The sequence below is a fragment of the Larus michahellis genome, chromosome W (genome assembly GCF_964199755.1).
Source record: "Larus michahellis chromosome W, bLarMic1.1, whole genome shotgun sequence".
Taxonomy (NCBI): Eukaryota; Metazoa; Chordata; class Aves; order Charadriiformes; family Laridae; genus Larus; species Larus michahellis.
The window spans coordinates 7,085,496-7,102,736 of NC_133929.1; the positions used below are offsets into that span (position 1 = coordinate 7,085,496).

The following is a 17,241-nucleotide window of genomic DNA, read 5'->3' on the forward strand; positions in this document are numbered from 1 at the left end:
TTTCTTACTGAGTTATGAGACAAGCATCTCTGTAGAGAAGAGATACTTACACTGACCAGATCAGGATAACTAGGAACTTTGTCTCTGAACAGATACTCTTTCCCTCTAAGTGCTAAATGTTTTCAGGATTAGTTTCAGGTAAAACACACTAGAAAGTACTTTTTGTAGCATAACCATTTCTATGGTTTCATGGTACATTTTGTGCAGTGTAGCATTATTTCATTTTGTGACCTCTGTGTTTTAAAAAGAAATAGTTATCTGTGTTTTGTGGATGAAACGTTTAGTTTACTGTTTTAACACCTTGAACAGATAGACTGGCTGGTTTTGCTAGTAGAAAGTTCCTGCTGTCCTGAACTTCTAAACATCTAGTTAACAGATGCAGTATTTTTATTTACTGTACTGTAAATGTAAAGCTATATTTTTAAAAAGCCAGAAGAAAAAGGCTTTAGAGGCAGTTTTACATTCTTCACAGTTTGTTTGCTTTGCTAATTGGTTCAGTTCTGAAACAGTCTTTGAAATATAGGAGGAAAAAAAATTAGTAGATCACCCTTAAAGTTTACCCGTTAAGATTTTTTCCAAGAATGAGACAGTCTTGCTATGTGAGACTTAGAAACACTTCCTGAAATGGTTCAATGTCAGGAATGTCTTCTGATCATTTACATAATCAGTCTAAAGATATTTGGCTCCATTGAGTTTCTTTTTTATTTTTTTTGATACTTAATGTATTAGATAGCTTACACTTTTAAAAGGTGAGTGTTGTCAGTGTTGCAGTGACAGCACTGTTGCATTCTTTCATCCATTATCTTTTAACAGGGCAACTAGAATTCTTTTACATACAGAAAAGCTGGCTAGAGGGAACCACCACATCAGTTATTCTACCAAACAAATATGATCTAAGTGCAGGCTTCAGTTTTGTAATAGTGTTACACAGTACATGTTATGTAATGACATCAAAACATGCTAGCCAATTTTCAATTTCCAGCCACTCTTCCCCAAGCCTGTAGCATTACATGGGGTTGTTGTGACCCAAGTGCAGGACCTGGCACTTGGCCTTGTTAAATCTCATACCATTGGCCTCAACCTGTCGATCCAGCCTGTCCAGATCCCTCTGTAGAGTCTTCCTACCTTCAAGCAGATCAACACTCCCACCCAACTTGGTGTCATCTGCAAACTTACTGAGGGTGCACTCGATCCCCTCATCCAGTTCATTGACAAAGATATTAAAGAGAACTGGGCCCCAATACCGAGCCCTGGGGAACACCACTTGTGACCGGCTGCCAACTGGATTTAACTCCATTCACCACCACTTTTTAGTCCCAGCCATCGAGCCACTTTTTTACCCAGTGAAGTGTACGCCCATCCAAGCCATGGGCAGCCAGTTTCTCCAGGAGGATGCTGTAGGAAACAGTGTCAAAAGCTTTGCTAAAGTCCAGGTAAACAACATCCACAGCCTTTCCCTTGTCCACCAAGTGGGTCACTTTGTCATAGAAGGAGATCAGGTTTGTCAAGCAGGACCTGCCTTTCATGAACCCATGCTGACTGGGCCTGATCGCCTGGTTGTCCTTCATGTGCTGCGTGATGGCACTTAAAATGATCTGTTCCATGACCTTCCCAGGCACCGAGGTCAGACTGACAGGCCTGTAGTTCCCCAGATCCTCCTTCCATCCCTTCTCGTGGATGGGCATCACATTTGCTAGATGCCAGTCAACTGGGACCTCCCTGGTTTGTCAGGACTGCTGGTAAATGATGGAAAGTGGCTTGGTGAGCACTTCCGCCAGCTCCCTCAGTACTCTCAGGTGGATCCCATCCAGCTCCATAGACTTGTGTGCTTTAAGCAATTGTTGATAGTTATATTATTTACTTTTTTTAGTGATTTTACCACTGTTACTGTCAGTTTTGAGAACATGCTGAAAAAGGGACAGTCTGATCTGTTGAGGCAACTTCATCCCTAAGAATAAACTGTCCTTAGCACTTTACAGTTTCACTTTCATCTCTATCATATAAAATTTATTTAAGGTCTTATTTGGGCTAAACTTTCCCTGTAATTTGTTTGTATTTCTACACTGATATGTGAAGCAAAGCTGTGAGTAATAAATTATTGCCTTTCCTCTGGGTATGTCATGAGCTGCAGAAGACAGGTGGAGTTGGTATTTTTTGTATCTTCCTGTTCTTCAGAATTTATTGAGAAATGTATGTGAATTTCTGTCTTTGGTAAGTTTAACTTCATCGTACCTTAACCTCTTAGGCAAAGTATCCAATTGTCTTCCTTTGAAACTTAAAGTTCAAATTCAGTTTTTATTTTTGTTTTCCTAGGGAATATGATCTTCCAAATATAGGGAATATTTTGGGGAAAAAAAAGAGTATAGTAATTTTCAAAAGTCTTGTTTTCTTCATCAAATCTGAGACTATACTATATATGTTTATCATAAGACTTTAATTGGATTTCTACTGGAGTATCTGCACATTTTTTGCATTCTTTATTTATCGTGTAGTAAATTGTAAGGCTGGAGAACAGAGGCCAGTTAAAGCCATCTTTCTTTTTTGACCAAGACTGCAGTAAGTGGCTGGGCCTGGAAAAGAAGAAAGGTGTAACTAATTATTTTTACAAGCTGCTAGAAATTGTCTATAGTAGATTTTATGCACTAGATTTACTAAGCACAGCTATCCTAATATGATATGAATTTATATTTTCCAGAATATTCATGGAAGTTATAATGAAACATGAGTATTACTTAAATGGTGTTTAAATGGTTGTTTCAAAGGAGAACATGTGCACCTGGTGAAACTTAAAGCATCTATATTTACAAATATGTTGGTAGGCAGTGTATTCCTGAGATGTAACTCTATAATTTTATGTAGTGAAGCAAGATTTATGTGGGTTTTTTCCCTTCTTGGTTGACCTAATTTTTATGAAGTTTCAATATTAAAGTATTTTTCTTCTGTCATTGTTCATATAGAGGTAGATCTGGCAACAGATCACTCTCGAGACACAAGGACAGACGCAGATCCAGAAGTCCCCTGAAAAAACGATCTAGATCTAGGGAAAGGTGGAAATCAAGAAGTCGCTCTCATTCTCGGTGAGTTCCATTCTTAAGAAATGATACTGTTCTTAGCACACAGTACAACAAAAGATTTGAAAAAGATCTGACAAACCTTTTAGGTGATGGCAAAGGATGGAATCTCTAAATGCTTTAGCCTGTCCCTAGGCTTTGTTTATGGGACAAAAGAATAGAAGGTAAATTTTTATGCTGAGTTATACTGGTTTTGGCTGGAATATAGTTAATTTTCTTCAAAGTAGCTCATATGGTGCCTACAGGGGTACTATAGCCACAACACTGAGGTACCTAAACTTTGATATCAAAGTCTAGTCTACATTTATACCAACGTGCAAGCTGATCGAAAATACGTAACTTTAATTGACAGACTTTAACCAACAGATTAGGTATGTTCCATGTAGCCTGTGCAACGCACAAAAAAGTGGATGATGCTTCTTCAACCTTCTCAACGTATATAGATTGGATTCAGGCTGAACTTGATCCCACATTCTGAGACACGTATAAAGTTTTTGTGCATGAGCTTTTATTTTTGCCTTTGGCTCTTTCATATTGGCCATACACTGCTGTAGGCACAAATGCACATCTGTTATGTGGCATATTTACATTACAGGATCTAATACATCTATATTTTACCTAGTCTTTTAATTTTTAAGTCTGATTGTCTAATTATTGAACTGTGAAATTCCAACAAGATAATTCCTTTATCTCCTTGGATGATAACGTAATTTTCTGGGGGATGAAATAAGTGAATATTCACAAAACAAAAGTGCCTATGAAAGCAGCTTCATGAATAGAAGCCTTGGTACTTTTCTTCCTGTTTCATCTCTGAAGCTCCCTTTAAATGAGTCAGGGGAATTACATACTTAGGTTGTGCAGTTGTCTCTTGTTTTCTGAGGGGAGAAGTTTTGTGGGAAAGAGAACTGCATATCTGTGGACCTCAGTGGGAACAGTTATGAGTAGGCTACGTAGCTGGGCTTTGTTTATGGATCCTTCTGACTCTGCTGTTGTCTGGAGCTTCTTGAGATATCTGCTCACTGGAAGGGGCAAGCCCAATGAAATATCTGTGATAAATAACTGGAAGGTGCATCTTGGGTCATTGTGAGACCCCTTGCTATTGCAGGGATTGTGTGCTGTTTCTTTTTTATGATCTTACATTCCTTCTGTGAGACATCTAAAGAGGTATTTGCCAAAACCTGATGGGAACCAAAGTCTTCAGGTCACAGACCATGCAACAAGCCTACTATTTATTAGTAGCCAAACACTTGTTCCAATGAAGAAAGGTGGGGGTTGTGCGTAGGGCCTTTCATGTCTGAAGGAGTCTCTCTGAGAATCTTTTAAAATCCTAGAATAAGTACCAATAGACACAGCAACTTCTTTTAATCTGGTTCTCTTGGACGTGAAAAGGCCTGCTGATCAACTTCTCTCGTGCTTTCTCCTGTTTCTCTGAACAATTGTTCATTTTCATATGTCCTAGGGGCAGGTCTAGGAGTCTAGAAAAGGAAAGAAAGGAAAGGAAAGATGCTAGAAAGGAAAGATGGTTTAGAGTCTCATGCTTCCAAATAATCCTTTACCAAAATGTAATCTTCCAGCCAAAGCTGTGATCTAATAAATTTTTATTTGATTTCACTACTAGAGCATCCGTTGGAATTTTCCTCAGTGTTTTTATGAACATGTATCATTCTGCCTATCCCAAAGAAGCCGACTTGTTCTGTTACCTTGCTTCTGTTTTTACTGTCTTACCAATTTTTCAATAATTTTCAAATTTCTAATGACATTACAGATGATTGAATTGTCTTGGTTGAGTTTTGACCTTACATTTGCCTTTTGAGGGAATTTGGTGAAATTTTATCCCTGGTTTTTTGTTTCTGTGTATTGATTGATGTTGGACTTCCAAGCAGTTACAGGATATTTATGTGAGAGAGCACTGTAGAATAAATACTTCTGTCCAGTCAGTTGTCATTATTAATGTGGGGGTGGTTAATCTGCAGTCCATTTTATGTGGACACACTTTTAGTAAAGAATGGATTTACAAACTGTAGAGTTTCTCACTCCTGACAAAATGTAGAAAATATATGTATGTATAGTAACGTAGCTATGAGGTGAAAAGACATATTCTTTCAAAGTGTAATAATATCACTTTGAAGATCACAGTTTGATTTGACACCCCCCCCCATTTGGTTTACAAATTTTTCCTAGCTATATAGCTTCTTCGTCATGGTGAACAGGGGTGGAAAATTGAAATCTGAATAATTAGTATTTTTCAACAGAAACACATATTTTCTCTTGAACAATTAATGTATGCTAAAGAGTTAGTTGTAATTTCTATTGGAAAGTTCAAAGATGAATTAATGGATTTGTGTTTGGCTTTTCACAGGGACAAGAAAAGAGACAAAGACAAGGTCAAGGAAAAAGAAAAGGCCAAAGAAAAGGAGAGAGACTGGGACAGAGACAAAGAAAGGGAAAGAGAGCGAGATAGAGAGAGAAACAGGGATAAGGAGAAGGACCAGGAGAGAGAGAAAGAGCGAAACAAAGATCAAGAGAGAGTCAGAGACAAGGATAGGGATAGAGACAGGGACAAGGATAAGGAAAAAGACAGGGAAGAGGTAGACCAGAACAAGGAAAAAGATTATGTTGAGAAAGAGGGGGAGAAGGAAAGAGAAAAGATTAAGGACAAGGAGGGAGATAAGGACAGAGGGGACAAAGGAAAGGAAAAAGATGAGGATAAGAAGAAGGAGCGAGAAAGAGAGAGAGATGATAAAAAGAAGAAAGAGAAGAGATCCAGAACACTCCCAAGAAGCTATAGCTCTTCAAGAAGATCTCGTAGCTCCAGCAGGTTTGTTTAGAATTTTTTCATGCTTTTTTGGACTTGTCAATACAGTGATGCACCATGAAAAATGCGCATCCTAATTTCTGTGTATCAATATCACCATGTCACTTCCTAATTCAGTTTGTATTCTTTCTGTTTTGTAGATTTCCCTATAAAGTAAAATCTATTACAAAGAGCTCTGTAATAGATAGAGCTCTATCTGCTTGATAGAAAATAGTTTCTTGTTGGGCAGCTGGTATAGTATAGTCCTTGAGGACAGTAAGTAGGTGGTGCTTATACCATTTCTCTGTGTTGGAGACATCGAAAAGTTATGATAGAGGGACATCAAATATCATCTTTGGCCTGATGAAAGTTTGAGTCACTGTTACATAGTTCCTTCATTACTTACATACTATACAGCGTTGATCTGTAGAGCAATTTGTTGGGTTGGTAGTATTTGCCACTTGGCCGCCTTAAGGATGGCAAACAATGAATTCTCTCTTGTCTGGATGGCTGAACAGCAGGAAGCAAGCATGTCACTTATCTGGCTAGCAGTTCAGAAAATGAATGTATTTCAGTTGTTTAGCTGGTTAGATGGCCAGATATAAGTAAAAATTAACATTCCTTAACCATGCTGATTGTAAACAGGAAAGCAGTCAAGGTTAATCTAGGTGTTGTTTTTGCCTCTGAGGGAGGGTAAACTGGGTGGAAGTCTGGATAAATTTCAGTACAGCAAAAGGAGGCTGTGAGATTGATTATAAGCTCTGTAAGTAGACTAACTCAGGCATATTCTAAAAGCGTTGCATCTAACTTAAATTCAGAAACTTTGGTGGAAAAAGTCCTTTCAGAATACCTCAGCAATTATGGAGTTCAGTAATCTCATGTGTCAAATACAGATACCAAATTTTATCGGTTACCTTGAGAGAATGAAATGCTGAATGAATTGGGAAAAGTTCTACACAGTATAATCAGTTCCCTGGACAAAAGCAAAATTTCCATAACCCTCAAAATTCAGGAGTTCATGGTTCCTATAACGCAGAAAAAGCTGTAATGGTTTCTGAGCATTCTGTTTGGGTTATATGAAATGTCCGTGTTGTTTTGGAGGTTTATGGGCAAAATACTGTGGCTTCTTTAAGCATATGCAACTTCCTATTTTAATGCATTGTTAACATTGTTTCATGGGTTGAATACCTGCAGAGAACAGAGATAGTTCTGTCAGCTTTGAAAACATAACGTTTTCTGCCTGTATACCTCAGTAGTGTTGAATTAGATAAGTATTTGTGGTAGGTTGACCTTGGCTGGATGCCAGGTGCCCACCAAGCTGCTCTATCATTCCCCCTTCTCAATTGGACAGGGAAGAGAAAACTATGACGAAAGGCTTGTGGGTCAAGATAAGGACAGGGAGATCAATCAGCAATTACGTTCACGGGCAAAACAGATTCAATTTGGGGAAATTAATTTAATTTATCACCAATCAAATCAGAGTGGGGTAATGAGAAATAAAACCAAACCTTAAAACACCTTCCCCCTCACCCTTCTCTTCTTTCCAGCCTCAACTTCACTCCTAATTTTCTCTACCTCCTCCCCCTGAGTGGCGCAGGGGGATGGGGAATGAGGGTTGTGATCAGTTCATTGCATGTTGTCTCTGCCGCTCCTTCTTCCTCACACTCTTCCCTTGCTCCAGCGTGTGGTCCCACCCTCAGGAGACAGTCCTTCATGAACTTCTCCAGTGTGGGTCCTTCCCATGGGCTGTTGTTCTTCATGAACTGCTCCAGCATGGGTCCCTCCCACGGGGTTCAGTCCTTCAGGAGCAGACTGCTCCAGCGTGGATCCCCCACGGGGTCACAAGTCCTGCCAGAAAACCTGCTCTAGCGTGGGCTCCTCTCTCCACAGGTTCATGGGTCCTGCCAGGAGCCTGCTCCAGCGCAGGCTGTCTATGGGGTAACAGCCTCCTTTGGGCATCTACCTGCTCTGGTGTGGGGTCCTCCATGGGCTGTAGGTCGATAGCTGTTCCACTGTGGACCTCCATGGGCTGCAGGGGGCTAGCCTGCCTCACCATGGTCTTCATCACAGGCTGCAGGGGAGTCTCTGCTCTGGCACCTGGAGCACCTCCTCCCCTCCTTCTTCACTGACCTTGGTGTCTGCAGAGTTTTTTCTCTCGCATATATTCTCTCACTCCTCTCTTTGGCTGCTGCTGTTGTGCAGCAGTTTTTTTCCCCTTCTTAAATATGTTATCACAGAGGTGCTACCACTGTTGCTGATTGACTCAGCCTTGGCCAGTGATGGGTCCGTGTTGGAGCTGTCTGGCATTGGCTCTATCGGGCATAGGGGAAGCTTCTAGCAGCTTCTCACAGAAGCCACCCCTGTAACCCCCCTGCCACCAAAACCTTGCCACGCAAACCCAATACAGTAATGTGTAGCTTATATAAGAGCCTTGGTGGAAGACCCAGTTCCTAATGTCAAATAGCAAGTGTAGTTAGCTGGGTGTTACAAAAAATTCATATTCTAGTTTGTAACAGTTATGCTCCCCTTTAAACGTTCTGCTATTTAAGAAAGTGTCACAGAAATCTCAAATGTCACGTACTTGGGCAGAGAATTCTAGTGAAATTTAGTGCATCTCTTCTAATGGACTCACAGTACAAAGCCCCACTTTGATATGAAATGAATATTTAGTACAGATGCCATTAAACAGGGACAATGTTCTTTTTGAAGATGGAGGATGAGAGAAATACGTTGTTTTTTATATGTATCCGTCATACAAGGAGAGTCTGAGAGGGCTGGGATTGTTTAGCCTGGACAAGAGAAGGCTGAGGGGGTATTTTATCAGTGCGTATTGAACATCTGATGGGAGAGCGTGAAGAAGATGGAGCCCAACTCTTCTCAGTGATGGCCAGTGATAGGGCAAGAGGCAATGGGCATACATTGAAATATGGGTAATAAAGTTTTTTTTCTAATGTTTAAATTGTGTGTTTTCTGGGCAAACTGGAACCAGTTGCCCAGAGAGATTGTGGAGTCTCCACCCTTGGAGATATTAAAAATCTGACTGGACATGGCCCTGAGTAACCAGCTCTAGTTGATCCTGTTTTGGGAGGGTGGGAGTCCAGACTAGGTGGTCTCCAGAGGGCTCTTCCAGCCTCAGTAATTATGTTATTCCGAAAAGTATTTATCAATAGGTTGGGCTACCAAGTCCTGGTTAACTTGTATTTAGGGGTGTCCATTTACTTTGGTGATTGACTTTGCCTAGTTGAAATGGTTACAAACCATTCAGGAGAAGATTATCCAACAACCTGGCATTTCAGCTGTCTGGATTTACACTGCAGGATTGAGTTGAGACCATTCTTGAAGATGCAGATCCTTTTTCTGAAGACTGTAAAATATTGGACAAATAGTCTTCTAGCTGTCTTTTTGGAGAAGAGGTGGAGGTGGAATAGGACATACAGGACCTTCTAAGAACTAGGTAGCAGCTCACCTAGCTTTAGTGACATGCAAGTAGTAGAAATCAGATGGCTTTTTTTGATTCCTAGCTGAAGGAAGAGACACAGACCAGAGGAAGAGGAGAATCAGGCTCCTTTTCCAAGCGACATCTACAGGCTAGCAAAGGAGATAGGTAGGGACTTTGTCAAGAGAGGAGACATCTTGATGGCTGAAGTGGTATCTTCCTTCGTAACCCCATAATGGCCCAACTTGAAGGTGGTAATATCAAGTCCAGTCAGTCTTACCCATTAAATATTGTTTGTCTGTGATGTTTTTCTTAATTTTTTGCCCTTTTTTTATTATTTTTTTTTTTTAAGCTAAAGAAGGTGAATGGAGTTAAATCCAGTTCTTGGCCAGTCACAAGTGGTGCTCCCCAAAGCTTGGTATTGGGGCTAGTTCTCTTTAATATCTGTATCAATGAACTGGACCAAGGGGATTGAGTGCACCCTCAGTAAGTTAGGTGGGAGTGTCAACCTGCTTGAGGGTAGAAAGGCTCTGCAGAGGGATCGGGACAGGCTGGATCGATGGGCCGACGCCAATGGTATGAGGTTCAACAAGGCCAAGTGCCGGGTCCTGCATTTGGGTCACAACAACCCCATGCAGCCTTACAAGCTTGGGGAAGAGTGGCTGGAAAGCTACCTGGCAGAAAAGGACCTGGGGGTGCTGGTCAACTGCCACCTGAGTATGAGCCAACAGTGTGCCAAGGTGGTCAAGAAGGCCAACAGCATCCTGGCCTGTATCAAAAACAGTGGGGCCTGTAGGACTAGGGAAGTGATCGTCCCCCTGTACTCAGCACTGGTAAGGCCTCACCTCGAATACTGTGTCCAGTTTTGGGCAATGAAGCTGGTGAGGGGTCTGGAGAATAAGTCTTATGAGGAGCAGCTGAGGGAGCTGGGATTATTTAGTCTAGAGAAAAGGAGGCTGAGGAGAGACCTTATCGCTCTCTACAACAACTTGAAAGGAGGCCTCAAGTTATGCTAGGGGAGGTTTAGACTGGATATTAGGAAAAATCTTTACACTGAAAGGGTTATTAAGCATTGGCACAGGCTGCCCAGGGAAGTGGTTGAGGCACCATCCCTGGAGGTATTTAAAAGATGGGTAGACATAGTGCTTAGAGATATGGTTTAGTGATGGTTTTTGTCAGAGTTAGGTTGATGGTTGGACTAGATGATCTGAAAGGTTCCCTCCAACCTAGGCAGTTCTATGATTCTAAGGCAGAGGAACCCCATATATTACACTGGCAATTTATGCTGGCATTAGCAAGGCTCAGATTCCATTGGGGTCAAAAACAAAATTTGTGCCTTAATTAGGGGCAAACAGAATATGAAGAGACTGAAAGCTACCTCTCTTTCCAGGAAGTTAGTTCATACTCTCACCATTCTTCCAAGTTCTGCTAGTTGGAGACAGATGTTGAGAAATTCTTCTTTCCCCTTCTCAGACAGTTTTTCAAGCAGCTCATGAAACAGTTTATCAGTTTTCTCATTTTGCTCGGCTGTTGTCTTAGTCATTTTCTCCGCTGTCTCAGCAATGGTCTTAGTTTGATCAGCCGTTGTCTTGTTTTGCTCAACCATGGTCTGTTTGCTTGGCTATTTTCTCCATGGCTGCTATATGAAGGGGATGGGAGAGACTGCCTTCATACTGTCGGACCCTGTTAGCCACCTCATTTACAGTTGGTGCATCAGTATCAGATCCTCCCCAGACCATTGTTGACAGTGTATGGGAATAATATGATGGTGCACTCTGCACAAACTTCCTCAACAAAGATCATTTGCATGGCATTTCATCGGGGTCTACATTCACTTGCCAGTTGCTATAAATCACCTCTCACACAGCCAGTTCCCTCATGTACTTAATACCTTTCTCCATGCTGGTCCATTTGCTTGGACAGCATTCGATATCATCCTTAAAGGGATACCTGCCCTTCACAGCTGATAGCAGTCGCCTCCAGAGACTGAGAGTGTTTGTCTTCTTCCCAATCACTTTATCAATCCCTCCATCTCTGGCCAGGTTTCCCAACTGCTTAGCTTCTCTGCCATCTAAATCTATGCTGTCAGCGCCATTGTCCCAGCATCAGAGCAACCAGGAGACAAGTGTCTCCCCTTCTTGATGACTACAGTCCTTCCTCATATTTCTCAAATCCTTCATAGAGAAGGATTTAATGATTATCTCTGCATCTGAGTCCTCATCCTGTGTTAATGCTGGCTGAGAAGGACCCTCTCCTGGATCTTCCTCAGAGGAACCCTCTCCTGTGCTGTCTGGCTTGGGCTGGTCTCTGTCGTCAGAGGCAGGGGAACGAGCCGACTTTTTCTGTTTCCTGGTCACCGGGGCAACCTGTGCTGGTTCTGCTGGAGTTTGAGTAGCAGCAGCGCTGGTTGTGCTGGTTGTCGGAGCAGCCACCAGCCAGAGCAGTGACCGTGCTCCTTGTTGTGCTTGTTGTCCTTGTTGTGCTCCTTGTCGGGGCTGGAGCAGCTGGTGCCGTTACGGGCGGGGAGGGGCTGGCGATACAGGCGTGGGGAGGGGCAGGCGGCGGGGTAACTTTGACTGCAGGCTGCGGAGTGACTGCTGCCGGCATGGGCCGGGCCGGGCCGGGCCGTGGCCATGGCTGTGGCTTTTGCTGGGGCCTGTGAGGGGGCAGCCGATGTCGCTGGGGCTGCTATCGGGGCCGGTGGCGTTGTTTGTGTCTGTGCTGTGGCTTGGGCAGTGATCTGAGTTGTTTGAGTTCCTGCTGTAGCTTTCAGTGGGGGGGTTGTCTGAATTCCTACTGCAGCTTTCGGTGGGGGGGTTGTCTGAGTTTCTGCTGCAGCTTTCGGTGGCGGGGCTGTCTGAATTTCTGCTATCTTTGACTTTGGCCGTGGTGTTTGAGTAGCAATACCACATGTCACATAATACTCACTCCTGCACTGATATTTAACAATAAACCACCCCTGCAACACATTCAGGAAACCCAACAACAAAATCACGTAGGAATGAAAGCAGCATTCACTCTCTAAACAGCCCGAAGGTTTTCCATCCCCTAATTCTGTTAGTGTCACTTTGGCATAATCATCCAAGGGCAAAGTAAACTTTCCTCATGTAAGACCAAGAGTGCAATTAGTAAGACTCCGTCACAAGATGCCCAAGATATGCAGGTAGAACCATTATCCAAGCAATTATTTTATACATCTGAAGGCAAATCCACACCAACATAGCACGCTTAGACCGCATCCAAACACAAAGAAGAAATAAACCATGCAATATGTTCAACCAGTTAATCCCCACTGCATCAATTAACTTCATACAAAGCTCTCTAAAGACACGATACAAGATTTCACGTCAGAATGACATGATGTGAACTGTCTGTTCTCCCTGAGCAAGCTGGAATTCAAACTATTCAGGCAATCTATCAGAGCTCTGTTTGTGCCCCATGTTGGGCACCAATAAATCTGTCGTGGTTTTGGCCAAATTGGCCAATGGCCGGCGACAGATGCTCTCCCTTCACCTCTCGCACAAGGAGAGGAGGAGGAGAGATAAAGAGAGATTTATGAGTTTAGAAGAAACTGAACTACTTTAATGAAATATTAATAATAAAATAAAAAGGAAAATAATGAAATAGATACAGTATATACAAGACCGTATTAAGCTCCCAGGATGATGTCACCAGCAGGCACTGGGGAAGTCCCAGACTGGACTCAGCGATGGGTGGGAACCGGATTCCACAGCTGGAGTCAGGAACCCACAGATCAGGATCAAAGGCAGATGAAACAGACAGGGTCTTCCTTGGACATCAGCCATTGAAGAAAAGAGAGATGACCCTTTGATCCCTCAGCTTATATACTGAGCATGGGGCAGATGGGATGGAATACCCTGTTGGTCAGTTTTGGGTCACCTGTCCTGTCCATTCCTCCCTGCAGGTGGGACCCCTCTATGCTTTTCCGCTTCCGACCCTCCAATGGGGCAACTAATGAAATTAGCTGACCTTGGTTGTTATAGCAATAAGTATAAGCAAGAGCCTCTCTGCATACCATTCCTTGGCACTAATTGTAAACATTGGTCTTATCACTCTGAGAACAAACTGTTTTCAGCACAACATACTGTTAATTTCAGAGAGTTAGAAGAGGCCTAGCTAAGAAATAAAATTACTGAACAGAAACTTGGTTCTGTTTTACCTCAAACCAGAACATTAAGTTATGCCTTTTGTCTTTAGTGGCTTTTCATTCAGTTGGAATCTTTTCCTCACTGAAGAAACTCTTACTTAATATACAATTAGTGAATTCAGTGTGTTTCCGTTGTTATCAGGTATAAGTACAAGCATGTGAGGATAAACATAAAACTAAAATCTGAAAGGGCACAACTTTTTTTTTTCCTCCCACTTCCATTCTCCCCTTTCCCATGAAACTGAAACATATGAATTTTTGGGCTTTTTAATGTTTTTTTGGTTGGTTTTTGCTTTGTGCAGTTCATATAATATTGGTGATATATAACGTTAAATTCAGGGATTTTAAGAGCTTTCTGGTTTTATGCAGTTCCTGAGTTTTTATTATTTTTCTTCTTGGTGATCTTCTGGTGATCTTGAATTTCTTGGTCCTCCAGAGAAAGGCGTAAAAAGAAGAGTAGAAGTCCCTCCAAGTCTCCTAAAACAACAAAAAGAAAGTCTTCACAAACTCCTTCTCCAAGAAGGTCAGTTTGATGTAAACTTAAAAGTTAATGAGCAGTAAAGGAGGAAAACGTTATAGTATATTTGTTAAATTGAAATGTGATATAGAGATCTGTGTTATGAAAGGAGCTAACTCAATTTGTGTTTCTTCTGGATTTTTTTTTTGTTACGTAAGAAGCTCTTCAATCATTTCCTTTTCTAAGGAAAAGGTCTGCTTTTCAATAAATGGAAGCTCAAAGTTGGATGCAGATACATATATTGAAAACAATTTGGGAAGCATTTTCATTGATTTACTATCTTTTCACTAGTCATCTCAGATAATTTCAATTGGTCGGTATGATTCAGTTCTAATTTAAAACAAAACAAAAAAACCCCTTCATGGTTTTGATCTTTATTTTTGATCTTTGGTATGCTTTCAATTGGAGAGTTTTAAATCTGTTAACAATGCAAATTTGCTTCAAATTAACCAAAACCCTTCATTGGATACAGATTAATTTGTTTTTTTCTTTGCAAATACCTTGTACGCTGAACACATGCATTCTTTAGCTCTCTTCAGTCAAAAAATCCCCTTGTCTTTATGAAGGGGTTTTTGTTATGTTTTGGGTGTTTGTGGTGTTGTGGGTTTTTGGGGTTGTTTTTTTTCAGTTGGTTTGACTCTCATCCCCCAGATGAGAGTTCAGTTTGCAGCTAAATGGTTTGAAGGTGACTGAACCTTTCTGAAGGAAAGCAAACCAGGATACCAACATTCTTAGTTGCTGTATTGTGCAATTTACTGTACAGTTCACTCAATGTATGCATTGGTAGTACATTTGTTGCTATTGAATCAGATTCTGATTTGAGAAAAAATTTTCTTTAACAGAAACAAGAAAGAAAGAAAAAGAGAAAAGGATATAAATAATGAAAGAAGAGAAAGGGAACACTCTACCTCCAAGAAAAAAAGTAGTAAAGAAAAAGAGGGAAAGGAGAAATCTGACAAAAGCATCACTACTTTGAAGGTAAGCTGTGTGACCAAGTGATAAGCAGAGTGTGGAGTGCTGCAAGTGGAATAATTATTGGAATTCTCTCCCTTCTTTTTCTTTGTTTTCCTTACCAAATTATTGCCACTTGGGTTTAGCTTTTGGCAGTCAGAGACATGAAAGTAATTTTCCAGTTGATGTTACTACGCCAGTTTGAGAAGTCTGTGTGTTTGAACTTTACTGGACCTATAGGAGCTTCTGTGAATAGGTTACGAAAACACTTTGTTTTGATTTTGCTCTTTTTTGTTCAGTGCCATATGTTAGGAGTTGGCTGGCTGGCTGCCTATCTGTATGAGCAGGCAGGAAATAGATTGTGTAACTAAGAAGCAGGGTTCAGGGTTAGTTTGGCTGTGTCGTGGTTTAACCCCAGCTACCAACTAAGCACCACACAGCTGCACGCTCACTCTCCCACAGTGGGATGGAGGAGATAATCGGAAGAGTAAAAGTGAGAAAACTCATGGGTTGAGATAAAGACAGTTTAACAGGTAAAGCAAAAGCCACGCACACAAGCAAAGCAAAACAAGGAATTCATTTATTACTGAGGAACCTGAACATACATAAGTCTATGGGACCCGATGCGTCCCAGAGTCCTGAGGGAATTGGCTGATGTTGTTGCCAAACCACTCTCCATGATATCTGAAAAGTCATGGCAGTCAGGTAAAGTCCCCGGCAACTGGAAAAAGGGAAACATCACACCCATTTTTAAAAAGGGTAGAAAGGAGGACCCTGGGAACTACCGCCCTGTCAGCCTCACCTCTGTGCCTGGGAAGATCATGGAACAGATCCTCCCAGAAGCTATGCTAAGGCACATGGAGGACAGGGAGGCGATTCGAGACAGCCAGCATGGCTTCACCAAGGGCAAGTCCTGCCTGACCAACCTAGTGGCTTTCTATGATGGAGTGACTCCATCAGTGGACAAGGGCAGAGCTACAGATGTCGCCTCTCTGGACTTCTGTAAGGCCTTTGACGTGGTCCCCCACAGCATCCTTCTCTCTAAATTGGAGAGATAGGGATTTGATGGGTGGACTGTTTGGTGGATGAGGAATTGGCTGGATGGTCCCATCTGGAGGGTAGTGGTCAACAGCTCAATGTCCAGATGGTGATCGGGGACAAGTGGTGTCCCTCAGGGGTCCATATTGTGACCAGTACTGTTCAATATCTTCATCAGTGACACAGACAGTGGGATCAAGTGCACCCTCAGCAAGTTTGCAGATGACACCAAGCTGCGTGATGCAGTTGACGCACCTGAGGGACAGCATGCCACCCAGAGGGACCTGGACAAGCTAGAGAAGTGGGCCCATGTGAACCTCATGAGGTTCAACAAGGCCAAGTGCAAGGTCCTGCCCCTGGGTCGGAGCAACCCCCAGTATCACTACAGGCTGGTGGATGAAGGGATTGAGAGCAGCTCTGCCGAGAAGGACTTGGGGGTACTGGTGGATGAAAAGCTGGACATGAGGTGGCAATGTGCACTCACAGCCCAGAAAGCCAACTGTATCCTGGGCTGCATCAAAAGCGTAGCCAGCAAGTCAAGGGAGGTGATTCTGCCCCTTTACTCCGCTCTGGTGAGACCCCACCTGGAGTACTTCATCCAGCTCTGGAGCCCTCACCACAGGAAGGACATGGACCTGTTGGAGTGGGTCCAGAGGAGAGCCATGGAGATAATCAGAGGGCTGGAGCACCTCTCCTATGAGGACAGGCTGAGACAGTTGGGGTTATTCAGCCTGGAGAAGAGAAGGCTCTGGGGAGACCTTATTGTGTCCCCTTAAATGGGGCTTATAAGAAAGATGGGGATAAACTTTTTAGCAGGGCCTGTAGCAATAGGACAAGGGGTAATGGCTTTAAATGGTAGATTCAGACTAGATATCAGGAAGAAATTCTTTACTGTGAGGGTGGTGAGGCAGTGGAACAGGTTTCCCAGAGAAGTTGTGGATACCCCATCCCTGGAAACAGTCAGGGTCAGGTTGGATGGGGCTCTGAGCAACCTGATCTAGTTGAAGATGTCCCTGCTCATTGCAGGGGGGTTGGACTAGATGACATTTGAAGGTCCCTTCTAACCCAAACAATTCTATGATTCCCATCAGCAGGCAGATTTCAACCATCTCCAGGAAAGTAGGGGATCCATCGTGCGTAATGGTTACTTGGGAAGACAAAACACCATAACTCTGAACATCCGTTGTCCCGTCCCATCCCCTCCCCTTCCTCCTTCTTCCCCCAGCTTTATATGCTGAGCATGACGTCATATGGCATGGAATATCC

General features: G+C 42.5%; 1 protein-coding gene across 3 annotated transcripts in view; it reads left to right on the top strand.

Moving 5' to 3' along the window:
* LOC141735440 (uncharacterized) overlaps positions 1 to 17,241 on the top strand; it is a 68,912-nt gene that overhangs the window by 38,878 nt on the left and 12,793 nt on the right. For all 3 annotated transcript variants that reach the window (XM_074568203.1, XM_074568202.1, XM_074568204.1), the window contains 4 exons: positions 2,958 to 3,077; positions 5,431 to 5,889; positions 13,906 to 13,992; positions 14,829 to 14,964. In XM_074568203.1, coding sequence (XP_074424304.1) covers positions 2,958 to 3,077; positions 5,431 to 5,889; positions 13,906 to 13,992; positions 14,829 to 14,964 — 802 coding nt within the window. The remainder of the gene's footprint in view (positions 1 to 2,957; positions 3,078 to 5,430; positions 5,890 to 13,905; positions 13,993 to 14,828; positions 14,965 to 17,241) is intronic.